Source organism: Furipterus horrens, unplaced genomic scaffold, assembly GCF_987537825.1.
Source record: "Furipterus horrens unplaced genomic scaffold, mFurHor1.1.pri manual_scaffold_4, whole genome shotgun sequence".
Taxonomy (NCBI): domain Eukaryota; kingdom Metazoa; phylum Chordata; class Mammalia; order Chiroptera; family Furipteridae; genus Furipterus; species Furipterus horrens.
This window is the reverse complement of record NW_028327174.1, coordinates 6504653-6531241: the sequence shown is the minus strand read 5'-3', so window position 1 is coordinate 6531241 and position 26589 is coordinate 6504653. Positions and strand designations below refer to the sequence as shown.

Genomic DNA, 26589 nt, shown 5'->3' with positions numbered 1-26589 from the left:
AATCCCCGCAGGTACGCCCGTGGTCCCTCCCAGAGGGTGCTAAGGTCTGGCCTGACCCCCTGAGGGGTGACTTCGGGGGTGCTGGCCGCTGGTCCCGGTCGTACCCCACCACCCCTGGCTCTTTCTCTCTCTCTCTCTCTCTCTCTCTGTGGGTGCCCGCCCCGCAACCCTCCAGGGGCGGGGCCTGAGCGCTCTGAGCCGCCCGGCCCGGGTGACGTCACGCAGGAGGCGTGGCTCAGGGTTGTGGGCAGGCCCGATCGTGAGAGCGTGGTCCGGCGGAGCTCCTGGCCCCGCCCCGAGAGTGAGGCCAAAGCAGCAAAGACCGGAAGTCCTCCCGCCTCAGTCCGCCTCCATACTCCCTTCAGTCCCTCCCCTCGGCTCCGCGCACAAGGTCGTGTCCCGGAAGTGAAGGGGCCATGTTGGTGGGTGACCCGGGGAGAGGTACCGGGCGACAGGCGGATCCCGAGGAGTGGGAGCGCGTGCGACTCGCGGGTGAGTGCGGGCCGGCGGCTGGGTTTCGCCGAGCCTCCTCTCAGGGGGATGGCCGGCGCCCCTCACACGGCCAGGGCCGGGGTACGGGCCTGGACGCCGGGGTCTCGCCCCAGCCCGCCCTGAACATTCCCTGCGAAGTCGTTCAGGTGCCCCGAGCCGGCCTACCCCAGCCTCTGGGTCTCCCACCGTGACTCGGCCCGATCTCCCCGGGGTACAGGGAGGATCTGCGGACCTGCCGGGACCCAGCCGTCCGCTCGCCGAGAGACCCTGTGCTGACAGCCCATGCGTGACAGTCGCCTCCTACTTCATAAAGCACTTTTCCTGTTGATTCTCTGGGTTCCTCTGCCCTACTCCGGGAGGCCTTCGGGGCTGAGGGGGGCTCTTCTCCAGCTGAGGGAAAAGGGACAGGGACGGTGGCTGGCTCAGGCTCGCCCAGGGTTGTAAGGCCAGAGACTGATGGCTCGCTGACTTGGGGCCCGAAGTCCAGGTCTTTACCAGTCAGGTGTGTCCCCCACTCGGCCTTATTACTTTGTTTCTGAATCGGGGGTGAGCATTTCTCCCACATAGGGACGTTGTGAGAATTCCCTCTTCTGTTCGGCTTCGGGTTTGAGCCCCTGCTAGGTGCCCGGCGCTGTGCTGGGGAAAGTTTGTAGAGCACCCAGGACTGCTGCACGCATGGTGAGGGCCCGGCAAGTGGCGCCCCCTTAGAGAGGCCGTCGGAATTGGGGGCAGGAGTGCAGCCCGCCTTGACAGCGGTGCACCCGAGCAAGTGACTCCCCCCAAGGGGCTCCAGTCTCCACTGAAAATGGGGGTGGCGATGACTGGGATTGCTGGTAGAGGGAGGTGGGGGCCATGCCTAGGCTGCGCGGGCTGTAGCGGGCAGTAAGTGTTCACCATTCTCGTTAGCAGCCCTGACCGCATCCTGGGTCCTTCGTCTAAATGGGGTGACGGATAACAAAGCGCTTCACAAACGATAACCCTCTGTACTTGGGAAAGGGTTTATCGTTACTGAAGGAGGGCGGGGGCAGTTTATGCGGAACTAAATCTAGTGTTTATTGGGCACTCACAAACCAGGCTCAGCAGCACTAGGATAGCTGCCCCAGTGCGACTGCCTGGCACGTGCCGGGTGCTCTGCTAAACACGTTTACACGCATTAACTCATTTTATCCTCATACAGATCATATGGCAGAATACCTTTTTTTTAAATTTATTTTTTTAAAGTGTATTTTATTGATTATATTGTTACACTAGTTCAAAATACCGTTTTTTAAAGTTTTGTTTATTTATTTTTAGAGCGAGAGGAAGGGAGGGAGGAAGAGGGGAGATTGAGAAACAATGATTGGTTGCCTCTTGCACACCCCCACTGGGGACCTGGCCTGCAACCCAGGCGTGTGCCCTGACTGGGAATTGAACCAGCAACCTTTCGGTTCACAGGCCAGCACTCAATCCACTGGGCCACACCAGCCAGGGGCAGAATACAGTTTTAATCCTCACTTTATAGATGAGAAACCGAAGTAAACACAGAGGGGTTAAGTAGCTTGCCCAAGGTGATCAGCTTATTAGAGGTGATGGCAGGATTCCAGGATGGCTGAGAGTCCTTGTCTTTAACCAGACTAGACCACCTCTGCAGTGAAATTCTGTTACAGGTTCTTTACATGTATTATCTCACACAGTTCTCAAAACTACGTAGTAGGTACTTTTAACGTAACGTCCTCTCCAATTTACAAGTGAGAAAGCCGATGCTTAGAGGGGTGAAGTACTTCACCCATAGTCATGTGGTAAGTGGCAGAGCCAGGATTCAAGCCCAGGCAGTTCAACTTCCAAGCCCTGGCCCTTCAGCATAACCTGTACTTTCCCAGAAGGGGGACTGAGAGGCGGGGGTCTAGTCCTAGCCCTGTCACTAAGTTGTAGCATGTCCTTGGGGGTCTCTGAGACCTAGATTAAGAACTCTTCAATTTTAAATAGTCTCTATTGGCCCTTCTATTATTAATTCTGATGCTATGTTCTGTTTTTTTCCCTTCTTGTAGCTTGACGCCCAGCCCCTGCCAGTCCCCCCATGGCCCCATGGAGCCGAGAGGCCGTGTTGAGTCTCTACCGGGCTCTGCTGCGCCAGGGCCGAGAGCTTCGCTACACTGATCGGGACTTCTACTTTGCCTCCATCCGCCGTGAGTTCCGGAAAAATCAGAAGCTGGAAGATCCTGAGGCCCGGGAGAGGCAGCTGGAAAAGGGCCTGGTCTTCCTTCACAGCAAATTGGGGGGGATTATTTAAAATCCTCTCCTTTCCTCTCCCATCCTAATTCCAAGGAAGAGAGGGCAAAGGTGCCTTCTGTAGACACTCCTGCTCTCTCCCACCCCCACCTCACAGATGCAGTAAGAAGCTTCAGGTAGGTGAACCCTTGTTTCTATAGGTTTCATTTTTTTCTGATACAGGGGACCAGGAGAGGGAGACCTTTTTCTTTTAATTACTGAAGTCCTAGTCATTCAAAATCAATGGAGAAACTACAGATACATTAACAAAAGTATGTTCCCTTATTGAAAAAAAAAACAGGCCCTGAGTTGCAAGCCCCACCAGAATAGGATTGTTACCACCATTTGAAATAGAACAATTTACATATGAAAATGTTAGAAAAGACATTGGTTAAAACTATTAAGGTTCAGTTCCAGGCCAGCTCATTCTTCGGTGCATTCAGTTATCTTGTGGGTCTGATCACATTCCCCAAAACATAACTATATTCTGTTACAACCGTCTGTAATATAAAGCAAAGCATAGTGGACAGACGGCAGAGGACAGCGACTAGGTTCATGTCCTGGCACTGCTGCCAATAGCTATGGGATTTAGGGCAAATCACTAAGCCTTTCCAGGCCTCAGTTTCCTCATTTGTAAAATGGACATAATAGCACCTACCTCTTCAGGTTGTTACGAGAGTTAAACGAGACAGTGCGCACGCAGCATTAGAATTACTTCGCAAGTGGTATTAGCTGCTTACTCCCCATACCGGTGTTATTAAGAAGTCCCACTGAATATAACCTAATGATTATATTTAATTCAGCAACTTTCCCAGAGGGCCTTCTGTGGTGCTGGCATTCTGGTAGGCTCTAGGATAGCGATGAAAGATATGGTCCATTAAGGGACTCGGTCTAATACGGGTCAATAGGAAGTAATTCCAGTGTGAGCAGCTCTCTGTTAGAGCTTAGAGACAAGGATAAGAACATAACTGCCTTGGGTAGGTGGTGGTCCAGGGAATCGCAGGTAGCTGTTGAAAAGAGGACACTTGAGGGCTGTATCAAATGAGCAAGAGAAGGTTGCCGAGTAGATGGGCAAGAATGAGCAAGCGTGGAGGTGGAGACTGCACTTTGTAGTCCGGAAACTTGAGTCCGGCATGGCTAGAATGGTGCACCTGTGAGGCAAGTGGCTGGAGTTGAGGCTGGGCCAGGTCCGGAAGGACACTGAATCCTCTGTTGGGGAGACGGTGACATCTGATAGTAGGGGGACCATCACAGCTTTGTAAGCTGCGGAATGTCGGTATATGTTGTGGGGGAGGGCTCGTGGCAGCGGCAGCCTGGAGAATAAATTGGTGAGAGGTGCTACAGGCAGCAGGTCTGGCCAGGTGAGACCGAGGGGGCCGAGTGGCCGCACGTACGTACAACCCGTCCAGCAGCGGGGCTTGGTGACCAGTTGGCTGAGGCAGGAGGAAGAAGAATGAAGGCTAACTGAGGTGTAAGGCTTGCCAACTGGGTGGAGGGTACTGTTTTCAATTTCGAGAGGGAAAGCAGGAGGTGGAGCTTATGTAATGGCTTTTCATTCTGCTCAAGCCACTAAAGTTGTCTGGCAGACCAGCCTGTGGCAGTGTGGGGCCGAGATGGGTTGATGCCCATGGGGGCCTGCCTGCACATGGAAGGGTGGCGGGTCTGGAATGAACTAGTGAGTTACTGAGTCTTTGTGCTGCTAATCTATTTTGACTGTGAGTTGCTTTATAGATTGCAACCACCCCCTTCTCAAAAAACGAAAACAAAACAAAAAAGAAACCCACCCCCCCGCAGGGTTAATAGCTCATTTGTGCAACAAATACTTACTGTGTGTTAAACACTGCTGGCCCTGGGTAGTAGCAACAAAGGATACAGAATGCCCCCAAGAAGCTTGTGATCCAGTGGTCAATAGAGAGGGCATGGGAGGGAGCAAGCCACCCGAGGTCCCTGTAAATGCTTCTCTCCAGCAGCATGAGCTCTAGGTTCCAATTTTGGCACAACTTACTGACGTGGTGACCCTGGGCCAGTTTCTTAGCCTTTGCCTCGGTTTCTTCATCTGAAAATTGGAGGTAACCATGTGACTGACCTCATGGGATTGTTGTGAAGATTAAGGAAATTGATATGTATAACATGTTCAGCACATGGTACATACTCAGTATATGTTAGCTAACTCAAGTGTACTCAAGCCAGACATGTTTAAGTCATATGACTTTTTCCGGTAAACTAAGTTGGAATTTTCATTGTTCTGTGCTGTCACCCTAGGACGCTGCAGGGCCTCCGTTACTCGTCACCTCCACTATATTGGGGTGATGAGTATTTCTATTCTCATTCTTTGTATCTAGGGAGACCCGTTAAATAACTTCCCTGAAATGTTGGCAGCGCTCAGATTCTCCATCCCCTGCTCTGCCCACCAGGTTAGTGTTCTTCTTTTAAATATTTTAACCATTTTTTAGTGTACAGTTTAGTAGTTTTTTATTTTTATTTATTTTTTATTTTTTTAAGTCTTTGTTTGTTTGTTTTTAGAGAAAGGGGAAGGGAGGGAGAAAGAGGGGGAGAGAAACATCAATGCGTGGTTGTCTCACGCACTCCCAACCAGGGACCCGGCCCACAACCCGGGCATGTGCCGTGACTGGGAATTGAACTGGCGACCCTTTCTTCGCAGGCCGGTGCTCAGTCCACTGAGCCACACCAGCCAGGGCTCAGTAGTATTAAGAATATTTACGTTGTTTATGTCACATGAACAGAATCACAAATTGGGTTTTGGTATTCTTTGGGCTCTTTGTATTCAGTTGTATAGTACTTCCAAATTCAGAATGAGAAGAAAAGCTGTTCTGCATCAAGTCATCTAAGTAATAAATGTTATCTTTTAAAAATGGCAAACAAACAAGAATATTCACAATGTTATGTAACATCTCCAGAACTTTATCTTGCAAAACTGAAACTGCACCCATTAAACAACAGCGCCCCTTCTTGGCTGCACCGAGGAGCCAGGCTGCTCTTCCCTCGCCAGGTGCCCTTCCTGTCCCCAGGGGGCTCCAGGCCAGTGCAGCAGAGCTGAGTGCAGGATGCACAGTGGATAAGCACTTTCAATTGGAACCAGTTAAGTTTTAAAGTAAGAGCTTATGTCTCCCTGTTGGAGCGTGTGGATGCTCTCCTCTTCCAGGTCACCAGGTCCTTGGGTGGGAGGGACATACTGCACTAGAGCAGGAAAGCCGCCCCACAAGCCTGCTCAGTTTAACGGTTTTGATCTCAAGGCCAGGGCAGCATCAGTATGTTTCCGAGCCCATTCGTAACGCCGCCTCGGAAGGTCAGATGGAACTCGGGCCAGTGCGGGTTGCTGACTGCCCCCTGGAAGCCGACCTTTGTCCTGTGGTGGAAATCTTAAAAGGCTTCATGATAAAACCAAATTTCTGGAGTGCGGTTACGGTTTATAAGGGTTCACATACAGTATTTTAGTGGATGCTTTTTCCTTGTTACAGCCCTGTGATTTTGGCCATGCAGGCATCGTTGTCCACTTCTTATAGCTGAGGGGTTAAGTAACTCCTTTGAGGTCACCCAGCTAAATCAGTCAGGGCTCGAAGGTGAGGACTTGAGCTCAGGACCCAGGTTCGTTTCTGTTCTGCCACATCACCGCCTTGCTCTTACCAGTCATCGCAGCAGGTGAGCCAAGGGCTAAATGGCCCAGGGAGGCTCGTTCCGGCTTCCGCTCGGAAGGAGGATGCGCCCTTCTGGTCTTAAGCATCACATCCAGGGACCACTAGGAGGGTGCCTCCGAGCCTCCGCCCAGTGGTTCTCCCTGTTGTAAACAGATCAGTTAAAGTTTTGTTTTTTAAAAAAATAATAAAAGAGTGGTCATTGCCACGTGTGGGAACTGCGTAATGTCCTGCATGGTCCTGATCGGTTGCTCTGCTTCAGCTGAGTCTGCTGTGTCCCATCTCTGTCCCAATGGCCACCAGAAGGAGGGTGACTAGTGCTTTTGCCTGACCGCGCCTGTAATCACAGAGTTGAACTCTTCTCCTTGGCCTTGCCTGCTCTGTTCATTTGAAGTGGGGCTGTATTTCATTTGGCCGGCGGTCTTAGATGTCCCCAATGTGAGGTTTCTGTTGCCTGTAAAAGGTGGAGGAAAGAAAAGTGCCACTAAGGTCATGAATTCTGGTTAGGAAAAAATATTTTTGGACTTGACAGTGACTCTTAGTTAATACAATTGCTGGAGTAGGTAGAGTCAGAAATGTTTCTTTTCCTTTCTGGGGGGTGCAGAGGTGAAGGCCAAGTATGTGCTGTGAACCTAGCAATCCCAGTTGTAACATGGTATTAGAATGTTACTTCACACTCCAGCCTCCCATTCTGGGTGTATTGGGCTCCTGAATGGTATTACAGTCCCTCTCTATATCACGGTTCACTTACCATGGCCTCACTGTATCGCGGGATTTAAAGACTATTATATTTAATTACTTATCGCGGACATTTCACTATATTGTGGGATTTTGCGGTACTGTACAGTAAATACTAAAATAAATGTAAGGTTGCTACTTTGCGGATTTTCACCTGTCGTGGGGGGTCTAGAACGTAATACCCGCAATAAGTGAGGGATCACTGTATTGAGCTGCGTTTTCCCTGGGTAATTCCTGGTCTGTGGGACACAGGAACTAGAAGAGAGTAGCAGTGTTAGGAGCAGTGTTCGGATCTGAACCACTTCACCATCCTTTCTCTGGGTTGGACCCAGGGTTCGCACTCCCCGGGAAATGGGCTTACTTGGGGTCTGGGGGAACTTTCATCAGGATGACTCCATTGTTGCCAGGGAGCAGATGTGTCCTTGCCTCGCTTGAGCTGTGTATGGGAGGCCAGCCTCTGCTGTATTGTGCCCAAGAACTCCTTTTAGGTGCCCACATTTTGAGTTAATTTTCCAAGTGCATTTGAGCAGGTAGGGTTTTTTTGTTTGTTTTTCAGTTAACAGCCAAGTCGAGTTTGTCATTCTCACAGTGCCAGGCTCGCCGGAGGTCCCTGTAGTCGCCCGCACACTCGCCCCAAGAGGCAGCCTTTGTCAAGTGGGAGTGTCCACGGAGGGTTCTTTTCTTCTTTGGCCCTTTCTCACATATGGACTTGTATGTTGTGTGCAGGGTGTTTGGGCCGTGTTATTTTGTGGGTTCTTTGTTTTTGTTTTGCAGGTAGTAAATAGAATAGGAGGAGTGTAATTTGGGTAAGGGTAAATATGATACAGTAGAAAAGGATTGTAGGAGGGGTTGGGAATCCCGAGTTCTGGAGTTAGCTCTGCCATTTCCTTTCCCCGGGTCCTCTAGCAAGTCACCTGCCTATGCGTGAGTGCTGCAGTGGGATACAGTGAGCCTCCTCTAATCTATTAGATTAGACCTTCTCAGATTGAACCTTCATGGAGCAGTGGCCAAAGGATCAAAACACAATCTAATTATAACGTTAGGCAGGGGTAGGGAGAGGTGGTATTGTGTGGTAGGGTACTTTACTCTAATGCAAGAAAGGACTGAAATAAAGCTTAACGCTTTCCAGAATCTCAGTAGATGAGTGGGGAGGTTTTCCCACAGTAAGCGTGATCGATTCCCCTCTTACATCCACATACATCATGGGACGTAGTCTCTCCCTCTCGACCCTAGAGCATGCCATGCTAGATGTAGGAGGATTTGCTGAACTGCCTGGGGACTGGCCTGATGGGGAGACAGCAGGGACAGTTCTTGAGATCCCAGGTGGTGATGGCTGTGTTCTGCCTTTGTCCTCAGGTGAGCAATGGCAGGCGCTGGTGAGCGCAAAGGCAAGAAGGATGACAATGGCATCGGCACAGCCATTGATTTTGTGCTCTCCAACGCCCGGCTGGTGCTGGGGGTGGGTGGAGCAGCCATGCTGGGCATTGCCACACTGGCGGTGAAGCGGGTAAGTGCCCGCAGCCCGGGCCGGGGCGGGAGAACGGGAGGCCACTTCTACAGAGAGGAGCTGACCCGGAACAAGACTTGGTCATTTGGTATTGTTAGATGAGACCTTAAGAAAATTTAGTTCAGTCTACTGCGAGGTCTCTGCCCTGAAGAAATAATTGGAGATACAAATAGAGGTTTATCCCAGGGAGTAAAAAAATTGTAAATAACCAAAATAACCTTCCTTGACTACCTTATTTTAAATAGTGACACCACCACCACATAATACACATCCTATTTCCCTTTCCTATTTTTCTCAACGTTTATCTGCATACTTTTTTTAAAAAAGATTTTTAAAATTTATTTTTAGAGAGAAGGGAGGGGAGGGAGAAAGAGAGGGAGAGAAAAATCAAAGGGTGGTCACCTCTTGCATGCCCCCAAGGGGACCTGGCCTGCAACCCGATTCCCTGACTGGGAATCGAACCGGTGACCCTTTGATTCGCAGGCTGGTGCTCAACCCACTGAGCCACACCAGCCAGGGCTCTGTCTGCCTACTTTGCATTTGATTTGTTTCTGTACTGCTGTGTGCCTCTACTAGACTGAAAGCTCCATGAGGGCAGGGAGGGCTCTCTGTTTAGTGCCCTACTCTGTGTACCTAGAACAGTGCTTGGCACGTAGTAGCCACTTAATAAGCATTTGTTAAATAAATTAGTCAGTGTTCACCATTACAGTCATGTCAGAAAGTGTACCATAATGAACACCGATGCATTTTTAGTCATATGGGGAAATGATAAAATAATAAGTGAAAAAAATAAGGTTTCAAAAGTATATATAGAGTAGGATATTAATTCCATAAATATATTTTTTTCAGAAAGAAATATACCAAAATACTAACACTTATCTCTGAGTTGTGACATTATGAATAAATCTGTTTCTTTCTTACGTCATTCATACTTTCTGAAATTTTCTACATGGAGTAAAGTATTATATAATCTAGACTAAAACAAAGGTATTGAAAAATAGTTTAGTACTCACTAGGGCAAAGGGAAGGAGGGAAACAGGAAGGCAGGTACATGTGTGGGGTCCTCTCTGCTATTGCAGATGTACGATCGGGCAATCAGTGCCCCTACCAGCCCCACTCGCCTGAGCCATTTAGGGAAGAGAAGCTGGGAAGAACCAAACTGGATGGGCTCCCCCCGACTGCTGAACAAGGACATGAAGATGGGCCTGAGCCGGTCCCTGCAGACCCTTCCCACAGACTCCTCGGCCTTTGACACAGGTGAGAAAGCCTGTTGCCCTTTCTGGGACTTTCTGTGGGCTCTCGGTACTACTCCTGCCTTCAGCAAACAGTTCTTGAGCGCATGTGCGCCAGGCACTGTGCTAGCACTTGCCTTTTGTCCCAAGCCCTTCTTTCTGGGGCTGGGCAGCCATGGGCTGAGCAAGCCTGGGAAGAGCTGACATGCTTCTCTCTCTTGCCTTGGCAGATACATTCTGCCCACCCCGGCCCAAGCCATTGGCCAGGAAGGGCCAGGTAGACTTGAAGAAGTCACGACTCCGCATGTCCCTGCAGGAGAAACTTCTTTCTTACTACCGGAACCGCGCCGCCATCCCTGCTGGCGAGCAGGCTCGGGCCAAGCAAGCTGCCGTGGACATATGTGCTGAGCTCCGGGGCTTCCTGCGGGCCAAGCTGCCGGACATGCCACTTCGGGACATGTACCTGAGTGGCAGCCTCTATGATGACCTGCAGGTAACAAGGCAGTTCTCATGAATGGTAGGGTTGGGTCCTGACCGTGATGCTTCTCAGCAGTGCTATTGGTATAAAAGAGCAGAGTCCCAGGCTTGCCAGGAAGACTGAAGTCTTACTGCTTCTGAGTTCTGCTCACTGAGAGCATTTGGAGATCATAGCTGGGGTCTGTGTGTGTGTGTTTGTTTAGATACAGATCTCATTTATTTAGTTTTTTATTGAGTTTATCTTGGTCTTCTTTAATCCTTTCTTGTTTTTTGGTCATACTCACAACTAGGAAACCATAAGTGGCCTCCTCCATGCTATATTCCTGTCCTTGTTTCTCCTTTCTAGTTCTCTCTCTCATTGGGTCTTCAAGGCTTGGGGGATGTCCTGTGTACATCTGTGCCCCAAGACCATACAGAATGGGCTCTGGTGTCTGATGGACCTGGGTTTAAATCCTCACAATACAGCAGTCCCTCTCTATATCGCAGTTCACTTATCGAGGCCTCACTGTATCATGGGATTTTTAAAAATATTATATTCAATTATTTATTGCAGATTTTTCGCTATATCGCGGGATTTTGCGGTACTGTATATGTATGTTGTTAAAGTTACGTAGGTTTAAGAGTGTAGAATATGTTTAAGAGCATAAGTAGTGTTTATAAAAGTGTGGAAAAGGTTAATAAGGGAGTGGGAAAGGTTAATAAGGGACTGGGAACGGTTTATAAGTGTGTGGGAAGGGTTTATAAAGCCTTAAAATATATATAAATACTAAAATAAATGTAAGGTCCTACTTCGCAGATTTTTCACCTATCGCGGGGGGTGGGGGTCTAGAACGTAATACCCACGATAAGTGAGGGAATACTGTATCTCTATCTGAATTGAAGGGTTGACTGGAAGGAATCTTAGTTTCCTTTAATGTTGGGGGAATACAAGGTGGAGAGACCTGTGTTTGGGGAAGCTGCTCCCTTTAGCAGATTAAGTCCCTCAAAACCTTTTTAATTCTTCAACAGGTGGTGACAGCTGACCACATCCAACTCATTGTGCCCCTGGTGCTGGAGCAGAACCTGTGGTCATGTATTCCTGGCGAGGACACCATCATGAATGTCCCTGGCTTCTTCCTGGTTCGTCGTGAGAACCCAGAGTACTTTCCTCGTGGTAGTAGTTACTGGGACCGCTGTGTAGTAGGGGGCTACCTCTCCCCAAAGACAGTGGCAGACACATTTGAGAAGGTAGTAGCTGGTTCCATCAATTGGCCAGCCATAGGGTCCCTCTTGGACTATGTGATCCGACCAGCACCGCCCCCAGAGGCCCTGACTCTGGAAGTGCAGTATGAGCATGACAAACATCTTGTCATTGACTTCCTGCCATCAGTGACCCTTGGTGACACTGTCTTGGTGGCCAGACCACACCGGCTAGCCCAGTATGACAACCTGTGGCGGCTGAGCCTGCGTCCCGCTGAGACGGCACGCCTGCGGGCTTTGGACCAGGCTGACTCGGGCTGCCGATCTCTGTGCCTCAAGATCCTCAAGGCCATATGCAAGTCTACTCCGGCTCTGGGCCACCTCACTGCCAGCCAGCTCACCAACGTCATCCTCCACTTGGCCCAGGAGGAGGCTGACTGGTCTCCCGATATGCTGGCCGATCGATTCCTGCAGGCCTTGAGGGGACTCATCAGGTACCTGGAGGCCGGAGTCCTGCCCAGTGCCCTGAACCCCAAGGTGAACTTATTTGCAGAGCTCACCCCTGAAGAAATAGATGAATTGGGATACACTCTCTATTGCTCATTGTCTGAGCCGGAGGTGCTGCTGCAGACGTAGGGCAGGTGAAGGCCAAGATGGGTGTCGAGCAGTCAGGCCCTCGGTCCGCTGTTAGAAACACGTGGCTACGCAGTTGGAGCCTCACGGGTCCCTCGGTGCCTCCTGTCTTGCTGTTTACCGCCCCGGTCGCTTCGTGCTGATTAGCAGGACATCTCTTAATTTCCTGTTTTCTCACACCTAACCCTTTCTGGTTTTGCTACCAAACACTGTGCTCCCTACTCCTCCGCTCCCCTGCCCCAGGCTAATTTTCGTGGGATGAATTGAGAAAGTGGAGCACTGGCCTGAGGTGCTGAAAGCACTTGGTGTTCTGCATGCGGCCCCCGTTTTCTGCTCCTGTCTGCCCTGCCTTGCCCTTTGGCCTGTTTCTCTTCCGCTCAGCCTTTTCCTTTTCCTCTTGTTGGCACCTTCTGTTTCGTTCTTTCCCTGGAGCACACCTGCCTAGTCAAGATGTTGCCTTTAGTTGAGTGTCACCGAAGTTATACTTGCACATTTCCAAGCTGAACTCTGCAGAGTGCTCACGCAGTATTTAGGGTATCTGGGCGTAAGGTGGTGCAAGAGCTGGCCTCTGACCCAGGCTCCCGGAAAAGAAGCCCATTCCCCCAGTCTCCTTCCTTGCCCAATTGCCAATCAGAATGAGGTTTTCAAGAACACAGCCTTAGCGTAGAGGTTGAAGGGAGCTGGACAGGCGGCAGAACGTCAGCTGGAAGATCCAGGCACCAGTTGGAGCTCAGTGGCCATGTTTCTCCCCCATCAGGCTCTGCCTTTCTAGGACGTCGCCTTAGGGCAAGAGCAAGAACAGGCCCAGCAGTCTGCTGCAGTTATGCACGAGGGCTGTTTGCTGAACTCCCCATGCGCTTCTAGAGCCAAAGGGCAAGCAAACACGCTCAGACCTCTCCCCTCACCCCCAGTCCTGGCTCTCACCCCGCCCCTGGGGGGATCGGTGCTACCTAGAAAGAGTACACATGGAGAAAACACATGAGGAGGAGGTGGGGACTTCCTGTGCTCCTTGTTTCGGGCTGCTAAAATTGCACTATTTATTGCAGTGTAAAAAGTATCCTGAGGGTGGGAGGGAGTGTTTAATACACAATGCAAGTGCATCTTCTTGTTTTGTGTTTTTTTCCCTGTTTGTGGCAAAAGCCTAATAATTCTGTTTCTGATCCACCCATCCAGTATTTTGTTCATCTCCCATTGAGTGTTTTTTTTTTTTTTTTTCCTATTCTTACTACCTCTCTAATCAGTGAGATTCTGGTGGAGCTCTGCAGCTGCCTCATTCCTTCCAGATGACAGCAACATGAAATGGCTCTATAAATAGCACTGAAGCCATGGCTATTCTCTGAATTAGGGTAAAGCTTCCTGTTCCCCTTTTTGTCCTGGGTTAGGGGATTGAGAACTAGGGTTAACCTTGGCTATATTTGGAGAGTCTTCCTGCCTCTTATATGTATGTAAGGGTCCTGTAAAGTGGTTCCGTTGTTTCATTTGTATGAAGCTACTGGGAGGGAATGAAAAGTATAAAGCCCAGAACCCTGAGAAAGATTCTTCAGCCTGGTTGTTCATCAGAATTGAATTGCAGTTTTAGAAAATCCCAAGTGCTGCCCTGGGTGAGTGGTGTAGGGTAATGGGTGGAGCCTGGCACGGCATCCAGGAGATGGGCAGGCTGAGAAAGTTGCCAAAGCGTGGCAACTTCATTGAGATAAAGGATTTGGTTTTCCTAATGTAGTATAAAGCGTTCAATTTTCCCAAGCTCAGAAAAGATTTTAAAGATCAAGTCCCAAGTAACCAAAGCTAAGTGTAATTGTGATTTGAGTTTATCCCCTCTCTTAAAGAGCATCTTTCTGTGGGGATCTCTGCCTCTTAACTATGTTTCACAAAACCAAAAACCACAACTTTGCCATTTCACAAGTAAGAACTTCTTAGAAGTGCTCAGAACTAGAAGCAGTGGCAATTCCCAGCTCTGGTCCTGATGGTTTCGGTGACCAACTCAGCAAGTACTTCCAGATTCTTGGGTGGAAGAGGGACCCTTCTGTCCCCCCGGCCTTTAATCTTTGGGGAAAGATGTGGTGCCTTTCCCGCCATTGTGCATTTCTACTCAGTAACTCCTGCCTTTCCTGAAGTAATAGCATCTGATCCTACTACTCCATCTGACATTTTTACACCATCTAGGTTAGCAAACCACACAATGAGCCTAGCCTGATGCTTAAAAAATATACTCATCATCTTGAGATTCTAATCAATTCTAAAGTATATTTTTCCCCCTGTTGTCCCTTAAAAAAATGAGTTTAGGACAACAGTTTTTTCTTTAGACATTTGGTTATGACTTATTTTTTCAAATAAATAATCGAAGCTCATGTCTGGAAAAGCCGTGTAGAGACCTGCAGTCTTCCTCCCTGGGGCTTGCCCCACGGTGGCCCGCTGGTTGACACTCCAGGTGAGCTGACTTTGCTCCCTTACGCGCCACTGAAGTTGAGAGCACCCGTGGTTTTGATGAGGAATCAGCCTCAGGATCAAAAGGCCCTGGAGAGGCCCCAAAGGGTTTCTGTAAGTAGGGATCCCTGCACTTGTCCTGAGTTCTCTGCTGTGGTACCTTTTCCTTGAGACTGTGACCCTATGACCCTGGCTGAGGATGTCTGCTGTCACAGGATTTGTTAGAACCGACCTTCCTGCTAAAGGTCAAGGTCAAAGAGACACTTAGGACTAGAGCTGTGAGGCTGTAGCCCTTGTAGACACTGCTGATTCTAAGTGGCCAAACTACCAGAGATGTGGGTTCTGGAGTCAACTGTATACAGTGTGTTGTTTACCTTTTCATTTTGATCACCTTGTAGTCTTGAAATTCTTTGTCCGATGCCGAGTCCACAACTTGCCTTCCAGTCACTTGCCTGCCCTTCAGTAGCAGTTGGTGTGTTTGGCTGGTAGATTTGGAATCAGTCACCAGTCTTTCTGTCTTGTCTTGGTTACCTCCATATAGAAACAGCTTAGCCCTGAGAGCCAGAGAACTGCTGTCCTTTTTCTCCTCGAAGGAGAAAATAAAGCTGGGGAATATGTCTTTCCACATCATGGGAAGAATAAAATAAAAGTCTCCTTTCCAACAGCTTTGACTTCTGTGTGTGGTATGAAACATTTTTCCGCAGGAGCGGTACTGGCTCTTCATTTCAGCTACAACATTGAAGTGCTTGATCTGGGTCTCCAGAATGGAGTGGATGGGACAGACTGCCACTGAAGTCATTCTTCCACGACCTCTGCAGTGTCAAAACTGGGGCGGTGTTACTTTCCTTAATTCTCAGCCATCTGCATGGTCATCCCTCAGGAGGCACTGACAAGTCTCTTGATACAGCAAAAAGAGGACACGCCCCGGGGGTCCTTAGTTATGCCTTCAGATGACTGAGTAGTGGCTCAGGGATTCTTAGCACCTTTGCACTGAAAGACTATAGACAACTTCTGCGTATCTCAGTACTTGTGATTCCTCAAGGGGAGGGAGACATCACACATCCCAGCATCCAGTATGCTCTGCATATACCAGTTGTTTATAGTTGTTGGTTTCATCTCAGTAAATAATAGGAGTCCTCTGAGGAAGCAGGATGATGTAATGGAGATGCGGAGGTGGGTACTGGGAGGCCAGGGTCAGGAGACCTGAGTTCTAATAGTAATATTGAGCTTTAGATATCAATGATTTTATTTCATTCTAGGGATAAGGATACTACTCATCAATAGCCTCATTTTACAGATGAGTAAACTGAGGCTCAGCAAGAATAATTTACTTAACCAAAACTTGTCAGCTAACAAGTGGAAGAGCCAGGTTTCTTTTGGGTTTGCCCCTAAAATCTGTCTTTTAACCCCTACCCCATACTGTCTTCACTGGGAGCTATGTGACTAAGCAGTGCACCTCATCCCATTAGACCTCTGCTTACCATTGTAAAGAAATGGAGCTAGATGAATGAAGTCGATGAATGCTCCGCAGTTATCTAGGATAGTGCTTCCCAAATGTTCTGACAGCACAGCCCTCACAAGTATCTGTATGATCAACTGAAATGAATGGAGGAAGAAACTCAAGGTTTCTGCCCTTACAGGGCCTGACTGTGGAGGGGACTGGAGGATAGCAGTCAGCGTTTTCAGCACTTTTTAAAAAATTTATTGATTTTAGGGAGAGGAAGGGAGAGAAACATCGATTTGTTCCACTTACTTGTGCACTCATTGGTTGCTTCTAGTATGTGTTCTGACTGGAGATCGAATCAGTAACCTTGGTGTATTGGGGGGATGCTCCAACCAACTGAGCTAGGGGCTAGGGCTCTCAGCATGCGGAACAGCACCCCAGTAGACACACGTTGCTGGCCCTTACCGACCGGGACAGCTGCTCCCACACACAGCAGCCCCGGCCAGGGGGCCTGGGTTCTCCTCACAGGGCCACTAGCAGGACTTTCTAGGGAAGTAGATGTTACAGAATTGGTAGTTAGTTGAATCTACCCTAAACTGAAAAGGTCCCAGTTGAATAAAATCTCCTTGTTCTTAGAAAAATTGAACTTACATAAACCAAAAGAAGTTCCCCTGTGATAGACTGCATATTTTAATAAACTAGCAAACATTTCAGCAGAATGAATAGGTAAAAATATAATAGGTTGGGTTATGGGATTATGCTTCTTCCTGGTTCAACCGTGGAGTTGAGTAAGAACGCAGACCGGGCGCTTGATGGCAGTGAGCGTGGATGAGGTGATCGTCCCCGAGGTTCTCTGTCTCCCCTTTCTGCTACTGAAGGGCTTCCTTGTGGTGAACTCGCACACGAAACGACGCTTCCTTTTCTCTAATTTCATCTTCCAGCTGCAACCTGGTCCCTAGTATGATAGTAGCTACACTAAAAGCAGGCGACTAGCGACCGCAGGGGTTGGGGCCTAACGCCACTATTTGGGACTCCCTAGGTTAGAACCGAGGTCGTTACCAGCTACCAAGGCCGGACTGCGGAAAGCCGCACCAAGAACAGCCAGATAACACAGGACTCGAGCTGGAAACGCATCAGTAGCTCTCCCCCTTCCTTTCCGGATCCTGGGCTAAATCACCCAACAGCCCACCCAGCTCGGGGCCTGAGCCAATAAAAACTCGAGGTATATGCGACTCACCATGTCTGACCAATCAGCTCGACGCGCGCTCTTCGCCGGCATCTCGCGCGATAATAAGGCGGCCTCGGACTTCACAATGGAAATCTCTCTCAGGATGAAAGACTTCTCTCCCCGCCCTTCAGCTAACACCGGAAACGAGGTTGTCTGATGGATCCTTCCGCGCTCTCTCGCGGCAGAGGAAAGAGTGACTCTTTGATCTTAGAAGCTTTGTAAAGTAGTGCGTCTGTCCTTTCTGGAGGCCTTACAAATAACTCATTTTCCGAAGAGCTACGCCTTAGGCGAAAAAGTCATGGGTTGGAAATGGCAGGGCGCCGACAGATGAAAACAAGTGATGGGGCGGTGAAGTCACGTGATCACGGCGGAAGGATTTTCGCTGTGATGCGTCCCAGAAGGGGAAAACTTATAAAGGACCCGCGGCGAGCCCGCTGCAGCCATTTCTCCTTCTGTCTCCAGATGTAGTCTGTTTGCAAGTGTGTCCTATTCCTCCTCCGCTCCCGCAAGTCCGGGGTCGCCATGGCGCATTAGAGGCAGCAGTGCCAGCGGCAGCTTTGGCCTTTGCAGCGGCAGCAGCAGCACCAGGCTCTGCGGCAGCACCCCCGAACGGCTTAAGCCATGGCGTAAGTACGGGGTCGTACCACGCAGGCCGTGGGCTCCTGGGTCGGAGAGGGCTTGCGACCTGATCAGGCGCGGTCCGCGGTCGCGCGGTGTCGCGGAGGGAGAAGCGGTTTTACGAGCGCTCGGGGACGCGTGGCTGCTGTTTGGGCGTTCGCGAGACGCTGGCTCTCCTGAGCTGGGAGAGCGCGGCCTGCCCTTGGTGGGAGAAGCCTGCGGTGGGCCTGCCGCCCGCCCCCGTCCCGAGCCCGCTTGGAGTCCAGCGTGGCTCCACGCGAAACGTGGCAGGAACAAAGATGGCGGCGGGACAGGGCGGCGGCCGGCGCGGTGTGAGTCACAGGGGCGGGGGGGGGGGTGTGGGGGCGCGAGGCAGCGCGCCCGCGGCCGTATTTGGGCGTGAAGGATGCAGCGCCTTCCTCTTGTGGCCGGCTGAGGAATGGCCAAACTCGGAGGTCGTCCATCTTGTGCCGCCTGACCAGGGCGCAGGGAAGGGCGGCGCAATGGCTCTGGGGCCACGTGTTCCCGATTCTCAACAGGGAAGTAGTGTGTGGCCCTCCTGCCTCAGGAGTAGAAAAATGACGTTCTCAGACCAATTGGTCGTTGATGGGACTTCGTTTCTGATTCCTGTTCAGGTTTTTCACGGCATTCAGCAGCAGCATTGCTGTAACCGACAAAGACGCCTTCGAAATAAACACATTCCTCGACTCCAGCAAAGCCCCACAACATGACCGAGATGAGTTTCCTGAGCAGCGAGGTGTTCGGGGGGGACTTGATGTCCCCCTTCGACCAGACGGGCTTGGGGGCTGAAGAAAGTCTAGGTCTCTTAGACGACTACCTGGAGGTGGCCAAACACTTAAAACCTCATGGGTTCTCCAGCGACAAGGCTAAGGCGGGCTCCTCCGAATGGCTGGCTGTGGATGGGTTGGTCAGTGCCTCAGACAGCGGCAAGGGTGAGTGCCCACCCTTACCTTGCCCCTGAGATCTGGTCGTAGGAACTTGTTGCCTTGTTGCATCTGGTTGAATTTCATTCTTTTTTAAAATCTTTTGCAGAGGATGCCTTCTCCGGGACAGATTGGATGGTGGAGAAAATGGATCTCAACGAGTTTGACTTTGATGCCCTGTTCAGTTTAGATGACCTCGAAATCATGCCGGATGAGCTTCTGGCCACGCTGGAGGACTCGTGTGATCCCGTTGACCCCCTAGACCAGGAGATTAATAAGGAGCCCTCCCAGACAGTGAACCCAATTGGCCATCTTCCAGAAAGTTTACCAAAAACTGACCAGGTTGCCCCCTTCACCCTCCTGCAACCTCGTCCCCTTTCCCCAGCGGCCCTGTCCTCCACTCTGGATCATTCCTTTAGTTTAGAGTTAGGCAGTGAAGTTGATATCTCTGAAGGAGATCGGAAATCGGACTCCACTGCTTACATTATCATAATCCCTCAGTGCGTAAAGGAAGAGGATGCTACTTCAGACAATGATAGTGGCATATGTATGAGCCCCGAGTCTTGTCTGGGTTCTCCACAGCATAGTCCCTCTGCCTCCAGGGCCTCCCCAGATAGCTTCTGTGGCTCTGCCCGCCCCAAACCCTACGACCCCCCTGGTGAGAAGGTGGTAGCAGCAAAAGTAAAGGGTGAAAAGCTAGATAAAAAGCTGAAAAAAATGGAGCAGAACAAGACGGCAGCCACTAGGTACCGTCAAAAGAAGAGGGCAGAGCAGGAGGCCCTCACCGGTGAGTGTAAAGAGCTGGAAAAGAGAAATGAGGCTCTGAAAGAGAAGGCAGATTCCTTGGCCAAGGAGATCCAGTATCTGAAAGATCTGATAGAAGAGGTCCGCAAGGCAAGGGGAAAGAAAAAGGCCCCCTAGTTCGGGTAGTCAGTGTTGCTTGTACATAGGAGGCTTGTGCTGGAGCTGTGTTGTAATAAATTATTTTGTAGTGGATGTACTATGCAGACTGCTGTATCTGGTTTCTCCAGTAAATGATCCTCCTGCAACTAGATTCTTAACCAGAGGGTGGTTTCAACATGCTTAAGATTGGTCCCAGAGTGACATGCTCAGCCTTGTGCCACAGGTCAGCATCAGTGGTGATTTCATTAGAGCCTGTGCTGGAGGGGTCTGGCTAAAGCCCCCACAGCAGATGCCTGAATGGTTTTCCCACATTGGAGAATTGTTGGGCTAGATCTTTGAGTGGCCCTTGGTTAGGTACAAACCTGGGGGTTTCATCCTGTGGGAAGTGGGTGGCTGGGAGGAACAGTCCAGATTCCACTTGTTGCTCAATCTGGATTATGGTCAAATGGTCACAAGCACCTAAGGCTCCATAGTTCTTGAGCTGGGTGCACTGGTGATTAGACTTTCTAAGCCACTGTTATGTAGAGGCCTCTCCCCAGAACAGCTGGTCAGAAAAACAGCTTTGGTTTCTGCTGGAAGAAACCTTAAGAGCTGGGGAATGGAAGTCCTGCAGCTTGTGTGACTTAACGGCTAGAGCTGTGCCATGTAGCCCAGCTCCCTGTCTACCTCGGGCATCCTTGGAGATGTTAGGAGCAGCAAGGGCATTTGCCAGGCACCACGTGGGGAGGAGGGCAGGGAGCTCTGTCCTAGTCAGGACCAGAGACTGGATGGCTCAAGAAACCCACTCTGAATCTGTCAGCTGTCTCAAACTACCTGAGATGCAAGTGCTTCCAGGTGCTTTATATCCAGCACAGTGCCTCGACTGGGGCAGGCTGCCTCTTCCAGGGTCTTTACGGTCCTGGAGTGAATATAAATTGTCCTTTCATTTGGGCCCTGCCCCTTCCTCTCCCAGATCTTCAGTCACCAAGTCCTGGGACTTAACAGCTGCACCCCCTCCCATGTGGACCGACACAACCTTCACAGTCTGCACTAGCCTCCCCTGGGACCCCACCACCTAACCAGCCACACCAGACTTCTATTGGGTGACAAAATACCCCTGAGTTCCCACTCTGACTTATTAGACCATAACCTCAGGTGAACACTTCTAATGTTACGCAAAGGGGACATGGGGACACACCCTGCTACTTGGTGCAGGAGATAGCTGTCGCTACATCTCAGAGGAGCCACCTGCAGTGATGTTCACAGCCGGTGTCCTTGTTAGAAAGGGACCGCAGAGCTCTGGCTGGTCAGCCTGTTCGAGAAGCAAGTGTCAGCAGCTTTGCCACCTTCTTGCTAAGCTGCTTAAAAGTAAGGGGGAGAGTCCAAGGATATCCAAGTATGTAGCTCCCCACCAGGCTCAGTGAAGCTCAGCTCAAGGGAGGGGTGTGGATATGAGGCAGAATATGAGGCGCTCCCTTTTTTGGAGCAAGCACAGCTGAGGAAGGTGGCTGGATGCCAGTTTGGAGTCCCCAGCACCCTCCTTTCTTGCGGCCTTGACCTGGATGGTCTGCTTCCCACTGCTCAGTGGAGGCCACCTGCAGACAGGACCAGCTCCAGCCCTGCCTCGGGCAGTTGTCTGGCCGCTCCTGTCCTCAACTCAGGATGGAAAGCTGGTCAATAACCAGGAAGAGTGTCCAGGCAGTGGATGAGGGTGTGGCACTCTCTCAGGAACACAAGAACCATTACGATGCTGGCAAACTGGCACTCCCCAGCTGCTCCACCTACAGGGGACCCTTCAGAAGTCCTCTTTATCAGAGGACATCACGACCTATGGAGCTCTTGGTGGAGGGCAAAGAAGCAGAAGAGCTTGCTGAAGGAGGCCCCCGACCCCTCCAAGGGGCCCGGGCTCTTAGGGCTTGGCACGTCCTCCGCACTGACTCACTCGTACATTCGATCAACACATACCTGTGCCAGGCTTTGCTGGCTGGAAGGCGTCCAACTCCTGCCCCATCACTTACTGCCTTTCTGCTCGGGCACAGGCCTGAGTGTGAAACCCTGCCCCTTGAAGTCACCTCCTGGGTCACCCCCACTACTCCCCCAACTCGTGAGAGAGAGTAGAACAAAAAAGTGACCTTTGACACATACCCCCCCAACCCTGCTCCCAAGAGCACAAGGCCTGGGACCAAGTGAGGGTCCCTGGAGCAAAGCCCCCCTCCTGCCCCCCCCCCCCCACTTCCCCGCAGCTGTGGCTGCCACCGCCAGGGGAGGAGGGCCCTCTGGGCTGTCAGCAGATGCTGGGTGAACTCAGTGGCCACATGCACTGGGGCTGGACTGCAGGACTTCTGAGCTGGGGCTGTTAAGAACCAAGCTGCGATATGGGGAAGGGAGGGAAAGCCCCTGGTGCCACAGGAAATGAGAGACACCCCACAAATCGATCAACAGCAGACACATTTATTAGAACCTGGACAACAGCACTCCCCCTACTCCTAGAGGCATGGCCCCTGAGGGCCCAGGAACTGGCCTCTCTGCAGCAAACAGCCAAGAGGCCCTACTGGGCCAAAGCAAACAAACCGGTCAGAAATGTTCCCCTCTGGCAGGCAGGTAGCGCCTCCCAAGCCTGTGGGTTTCAGCTCCGGTCTGGGTTTCAATCCTCCCTCCGGCTTCAGCTCCAGGCCGCCTTGAGTCACCCTGGCCCACTCTGCGCACGGCAGGGTCCAAGGGCCAGCAGGGCTGTGAGGCCAGAGGAGGCGGCGGGCCTGGGTGCCTCTCCCATGGTGCCCTCTGGGAGCCTAGCTGCCGAAGTATTCCTGCTGGAACTTCTGGAAATCTTCCTCAGTGAACACAGTGCCCTCAGCTGCCTTCTTCTTCTTTTTGGCCACAGGCCGGTCACAGGCCTTGCGGCCCCGGTTCTGACGCACAATCTGGAGGCGTGTGGGAGTCAAGGCATGGGGGAGCTGCACAACCTGGCACTGTCAGCCAAGGGCTGCCCCCCGCCTCCCCTGCTCCGCTCTCGGCCCTCCAGGGGAGACCCCTGGCAGCACAGCCATGTAGGAGCCTGAGGGGTGGTCCCACCTTCATGCTATGCCCAGGGCTGAGACCCTCAGGGGTCCCCAGGGACATCCTCAGCTCGTCACAGCCATCCCTGACACACCTGCTGGGTGACAGACTCAGGCACGGTGCTCCTTGCACTGGTCATAAACTTTAGGTTCTCTCCGAGGTAGCCTCGACACTCTCGCTTCTGGAACTCGGCTGAGGGTGGCAGGCAAGGTGGCATCATTTCAGTTCACTCCCTGGAAGCCCTCTGAAGTCTCCCAACATATCCCCATTACCTGCACCCCCCTTCCCCTCACCCTCCATGGCCCTGCCAAAAGCCTTGTCGTCCCTTCCCTTGATTATAGCAAGAGCCTGGGCTCTCCCCAAAGATCCTGCGGAAAGCCCCCCGCCCGACTCCTTGTTGCTTAAGTGGCTTATTTAACAAACATGTCCTGTGTGCTTACTGTGTGTCAGGCACTGGTCTAGGTGCAGCGCGCACAGCAGGAAACTGACAGAAACTGCGCTCATGGCACCTACATGCCGGTGGGAAGAGCGGCGGGAAACACTACGTAGAGGGTGACACGTTTCATGGGAAATGGGAACGAGGAATGCCAGGCTTGGAGGGCTGCAATTCTAAAACGGAGGCCCTGAGAAAGCCTCAGTGAGGTGACACCTGGACAGCAGCCATAAGAACTCGGGCTTTCGCAGGAGGGTGCGGGGCAGAGAAGAGTCCACCAGAATTTTATAGGCTCACACCAGCTGTCTGCTGAGAACAAGAGAGGGGGTGCGGGTGGGGGTGGAAGGTGAGGGACCAGCTGGGAGGCTTTCCCGACAATCCTGGCGAGCTGATGTCGTCCATAGAGGTGGCAGCCACCTCTGTTCTTTAGATTGGCCACTGAGGCTTGGGGGTCCCCTCACTTGTCCATTATGTACCCATTAGGGGACAAGGTCTGGGCCGGATGGGGGCACCTCCAGTGTCCTGTATGCTCTCGCACCAACATTTGCTCAAATGGGTCTCACTCTTCTGCCGCCACACTTTTGCTTGGGCTGTTTCCTCCTTGGAGTTCATAGTTCTCTTAAACACGTGAACACCTTTTAGGCATCAGGCCTTGGATGTTCAAAGACTCCCTAGGAGCTCACCAACTCCTGCCACATAGCCTCCCACCATCCCGCCCACATCTGCCCCTCAAACCTACATCTCCTTAGGTGGCCCCGCGGCCCTCTAGACGCTCTTTAGAAGCTGGGCTCGCGCCCTGGCTCGGTGGCTCTGTGGACTGAGTGCCGGCCTGCGAACCAGAGGGTCGCTGGCTCGCCTCTGGGTCAGGGCACATGCCTGGGTGGCCAGCCTGGTCCCCATTTGGGGGCGTGTGAGAGGCAACCGATTGATGTACCTCTTGCATGTTGCTGTTTCTCTCCCTCCCTTCCTCCTCTCTACAAAATAAAATCTTTAGAATAAAAACATGAAAAGGAAACAGAAGCTGGGCTCTGTTCTCCGCGTCCGCCCCTTCCTCCGTCCTCGCAGCCAGTTCACCCCTAAGCCCACCGGTACTCCTTCCTCACCGCATCTTCCGCCTGCATAGTCCTCGCATCTCTGCCCCTACCACCGCCCAGGCCACCGTGCCTCCCACCTGAACGGGACAGGTGAGAGCGGGGCTCTGGAGACACACCGCCTGGTCGCCAGCTGTGCCAGCGGGTCCGCCCTCACAGGGCTGCTGGGAGGGATTAAACGAGTGATCATCTATCTGTACGGGGTTTCGAACAGCCCCGAGCACAGAATGTTACCCGGTGAAGGCTCCATCTCTGACCCTTGTCACTACGTTTGTTTCAGACCGCCAAAGGCAGCCAACGTCTCTCTGACTCCGCAAGCGGCATCCCCTCTAGGATACTGTTCCCCTTGGTTCACGCTACGCTTCCTTCAGATCTGGGCTTGAATGTCGCTCCCTCAGAGGAGTCCCATTTGGCTTTTTATCTGAAGTCTCTCTCTGAGCACAAGTATTCTTCAAAGCCCTCATCACACTTAGCTGATTTTGGAACGTTTAATGCCTGCCTCCCCACCAAGGCTGCAGACCATGAGAACTGGGACGAAGCGTCTCGTTCGCCGCGTATCCGGCTTTGCCCGGCGCATGGCGCACAGCAGGTGTTCTGGAAACGCCCGGCGAACGTTGCAGGCCTGCCTCAGGTGCCCCTTCCTCCAGGGCGCAGACCCCGACCCCCGGGGCCGCATGCCGAGCCCCTTCCCGAGCTTACCCAGCGCCGACTTGGGCACTTTTCCCTTGGCCGAGTTCCGCAGCTTCCCGGCTTGGGTCGCCTTCGCCTTCTGGGCCCGCTTCCCCGAGGCTCCGCTCGGCTTGGCCTGGCCAGGCGCGGCCTGGGGGTCTGTAGGGGAAGAGAGAGAGGGACGGACCCGCGTCCGGAGAGAGCACCGGGTTCCCATCCTACCGGGGATAAGCCCTGCCGCCGTCCCCCGCCCACCGCCCACCGCCCACGCTGGCAGCCTCGGTCCCTGCTCTCCTCACCCTCCGGGGGCCCCAGCAGCTCCAGGCCCCGCCGCAGCAAGGCCGCGGACATTGTGGCACTGAGCCCCGCCCACACGCTCACGCTACTTCCGTCTCGGCGCTCTTGTCGTCTCGGCGGAAACCCGAGCAGGAACGGAAAGTTCCGGAAGTGGGCGGGCGGAAGTGCCCACCTTCCTTAAAACGCAGGCGTTGTGGTTAACTGGTTTACTGCGGAGGGAGAGGGGCGGGAGTAGGAGGCGGGGGCAACGCGCAGAAGGACGCCCTTGTTGTCCAATCCCAGCCCCACTGTCCCTCTGCGTGACAGCCCACGCCTTCTCCCGGAAACCATGCACGACTAGGCTAGCTTGGTTACTCTAACCTCCTGGTCTGGCGCCGCTCCGTCGTAGGTGAAGCCTGCGGCGGGGCCGGGTGTCAGTATTCTCCATTTTTACGAAAAAGAATATTGAGCTGGATTTTTGTGTGTGCAAATAAAAAAAAAAAGGTTTTATTTATTTTTGGAGAGAGGGGAAGGGAGGGAGAAACGTAGATGGGCAAGAGATACATCCTTCGGTTGCCTCTCGCGCGCCCCCAACTGGGAGACTGGTCAGCAACCCAGTTATGTGCCCTGATCGGAATCGAACTGCGACTTCTCGGTTCGCAGGCCAGCACTCAGTCCATTTGAACCACACCAGCCAGGGCTGGATGTTTATTTTTCCATATACGTCAACCAAAGCAACATCGCACAGATCGAGTGAGCATAAGAATTCAGCTGTCTTTCATTAAGCTAGACATTAAAGACATTTGCGAAAATCTAAAAAAATATCTGTTTTCACTCTATTGTTTCGTTTTGGAAAAAACTATTTTCATAAAAACATGTATTGCCCTGGCTGGTGTGGCTCAGTGGATTCAGCGCCAGCCCGCGAACCGAAAGGTCGCGGGTTGGATTCCCGGCCGGGTCCCCAGTTGGGGGCGTGCGCGAGGCAACCGATCAATCTTATCTCTTGCACATCTGTGTTTCTCTCCTTCTCCCTCCCTTGCCCTCTCTCTAAAAGTAAGTAAATAAAATCTTTAAAAAATATGTTGTTTATGTTAACATGCAATGAGGTTTTATTTTAAATGAATAAATATTCAGAAATTTTCTCAGTTTTTGGTTTCTAATATGGCAAATTGAAGTTGATATTTACATATACAGAAGCTCTTGGGGATCCTGATTTTTTTTTAATGTGAAGATGTGCTTAGACCAAAAACAAAACTTCTGGCCTAGAAATTACTCTTCTTGCAGTGGAAAGAAACTGTCTTCACTTCTCAGTACTACATGGCACACAGAAGGCACTCAATAAATGAATGGTGAGAGGAGGAGCCA

The 26589-nt window shown here is 51.6% G+C and overlaps 4 protein-coding genes across 5 annotated transcripts; 3 read left to right on the top strand and 1 right to left on the bottom strand.

The window, feature by feature from the left end:
* The first annotated feature begins 370 nt into the window (after positions 1–370).
* On the top strand, positions 371–2776 carry MIURF (mitochondrial elongation factor 1 upstream open reading frame). The gene is made up of 2 exons (XM_090272401.1): positions 371–492; positions 2520–2776. Exon 2 carries the CDS (start codon positions 2549–2551, stop codon positions 2759–2761), a length of 213 nt encoding a protein of 70 aa, XP_090128527.1. The 5' UTR covers positions 371–492; positions 2520–2548; the 3' UTR covers positions 2762–2776.
* A 34-nt stretch (positions 2777–2810) lies between these two features.
* Positions 2811–12816, top strand: MIEF1 (mitochondrial elongation factor 1). Of its 2 annotated transcripts, none has more exons than XM_090272398.1 (5): positions 2811–2876; positions 8487–8637; positions 9717–9894; positions 10100–10362; positions 11355–12816. In XM_090272398.1, the coding sequence occupies exons 2-5, from the start codon at positions 8494–8496 to the stop codon at positions 12159–12161; spliced, it is 1392 nt and encodes a 463-aa protein (XP_090128524.1). In that variant the 5' UTR covers positions 2811–2876; positions 8487–8493; the 3' UTR covers positions 12162–12816. The 2 variants fall into 2 exon arrangements, with proteins under 2 accessions (XP_090128524.1, XP_090128523.1); XM_090272397.1 differs by lacking the exon at positions 2811–2876 and adding an exon at positions 5088–5153.
* A 5691-nt stretch (positions 12817–18507) lies between these two features.
* ATF4 (activating transcription factor 4) lies at positions 18508–19812 on the top strand. Its single transcript, XM_090272399.1, has 2 exons — positions 18508–18825; positions 18926–19812. The coding sequence occupies exons 1-2, from the start codon at positions 18600–18602 to the stop codon at positions 19735–19737; spliced, it is 1038 nt and encodes a 345-aa protein (XP_090128525.1). The 5' UTR covers positions 18508–18599; the 3' UTR covers positions 19738–19812.
* Positions 19813–22170: 2358 nt separating this feature from the next.
* On the bottom strand, positions 22171–25359 carry RPS19BP1 (ribosomal protein S19 binding protein 1). The gene is made up of 4 exons (XM_090275325.1): positions 25248–25359; positions 24979–25107; positions 22850–22947; positions 22171–22619 (listed from the first exon to the last, which is right to left on the bottom strand). Exons 1-4 carry the CDS (start codon positions 25297–25299, stop codon positions 22488–22490), a joined length of 411 nt encoding a protein of 136 aa, XP_090131451.1. The 5' UTR covers positions 25300–25359; the 3' UTR covers positions 22171–22487.
* Between the last annotated feature and the right edge of the window lie 1230 nt (positions 25360–26589).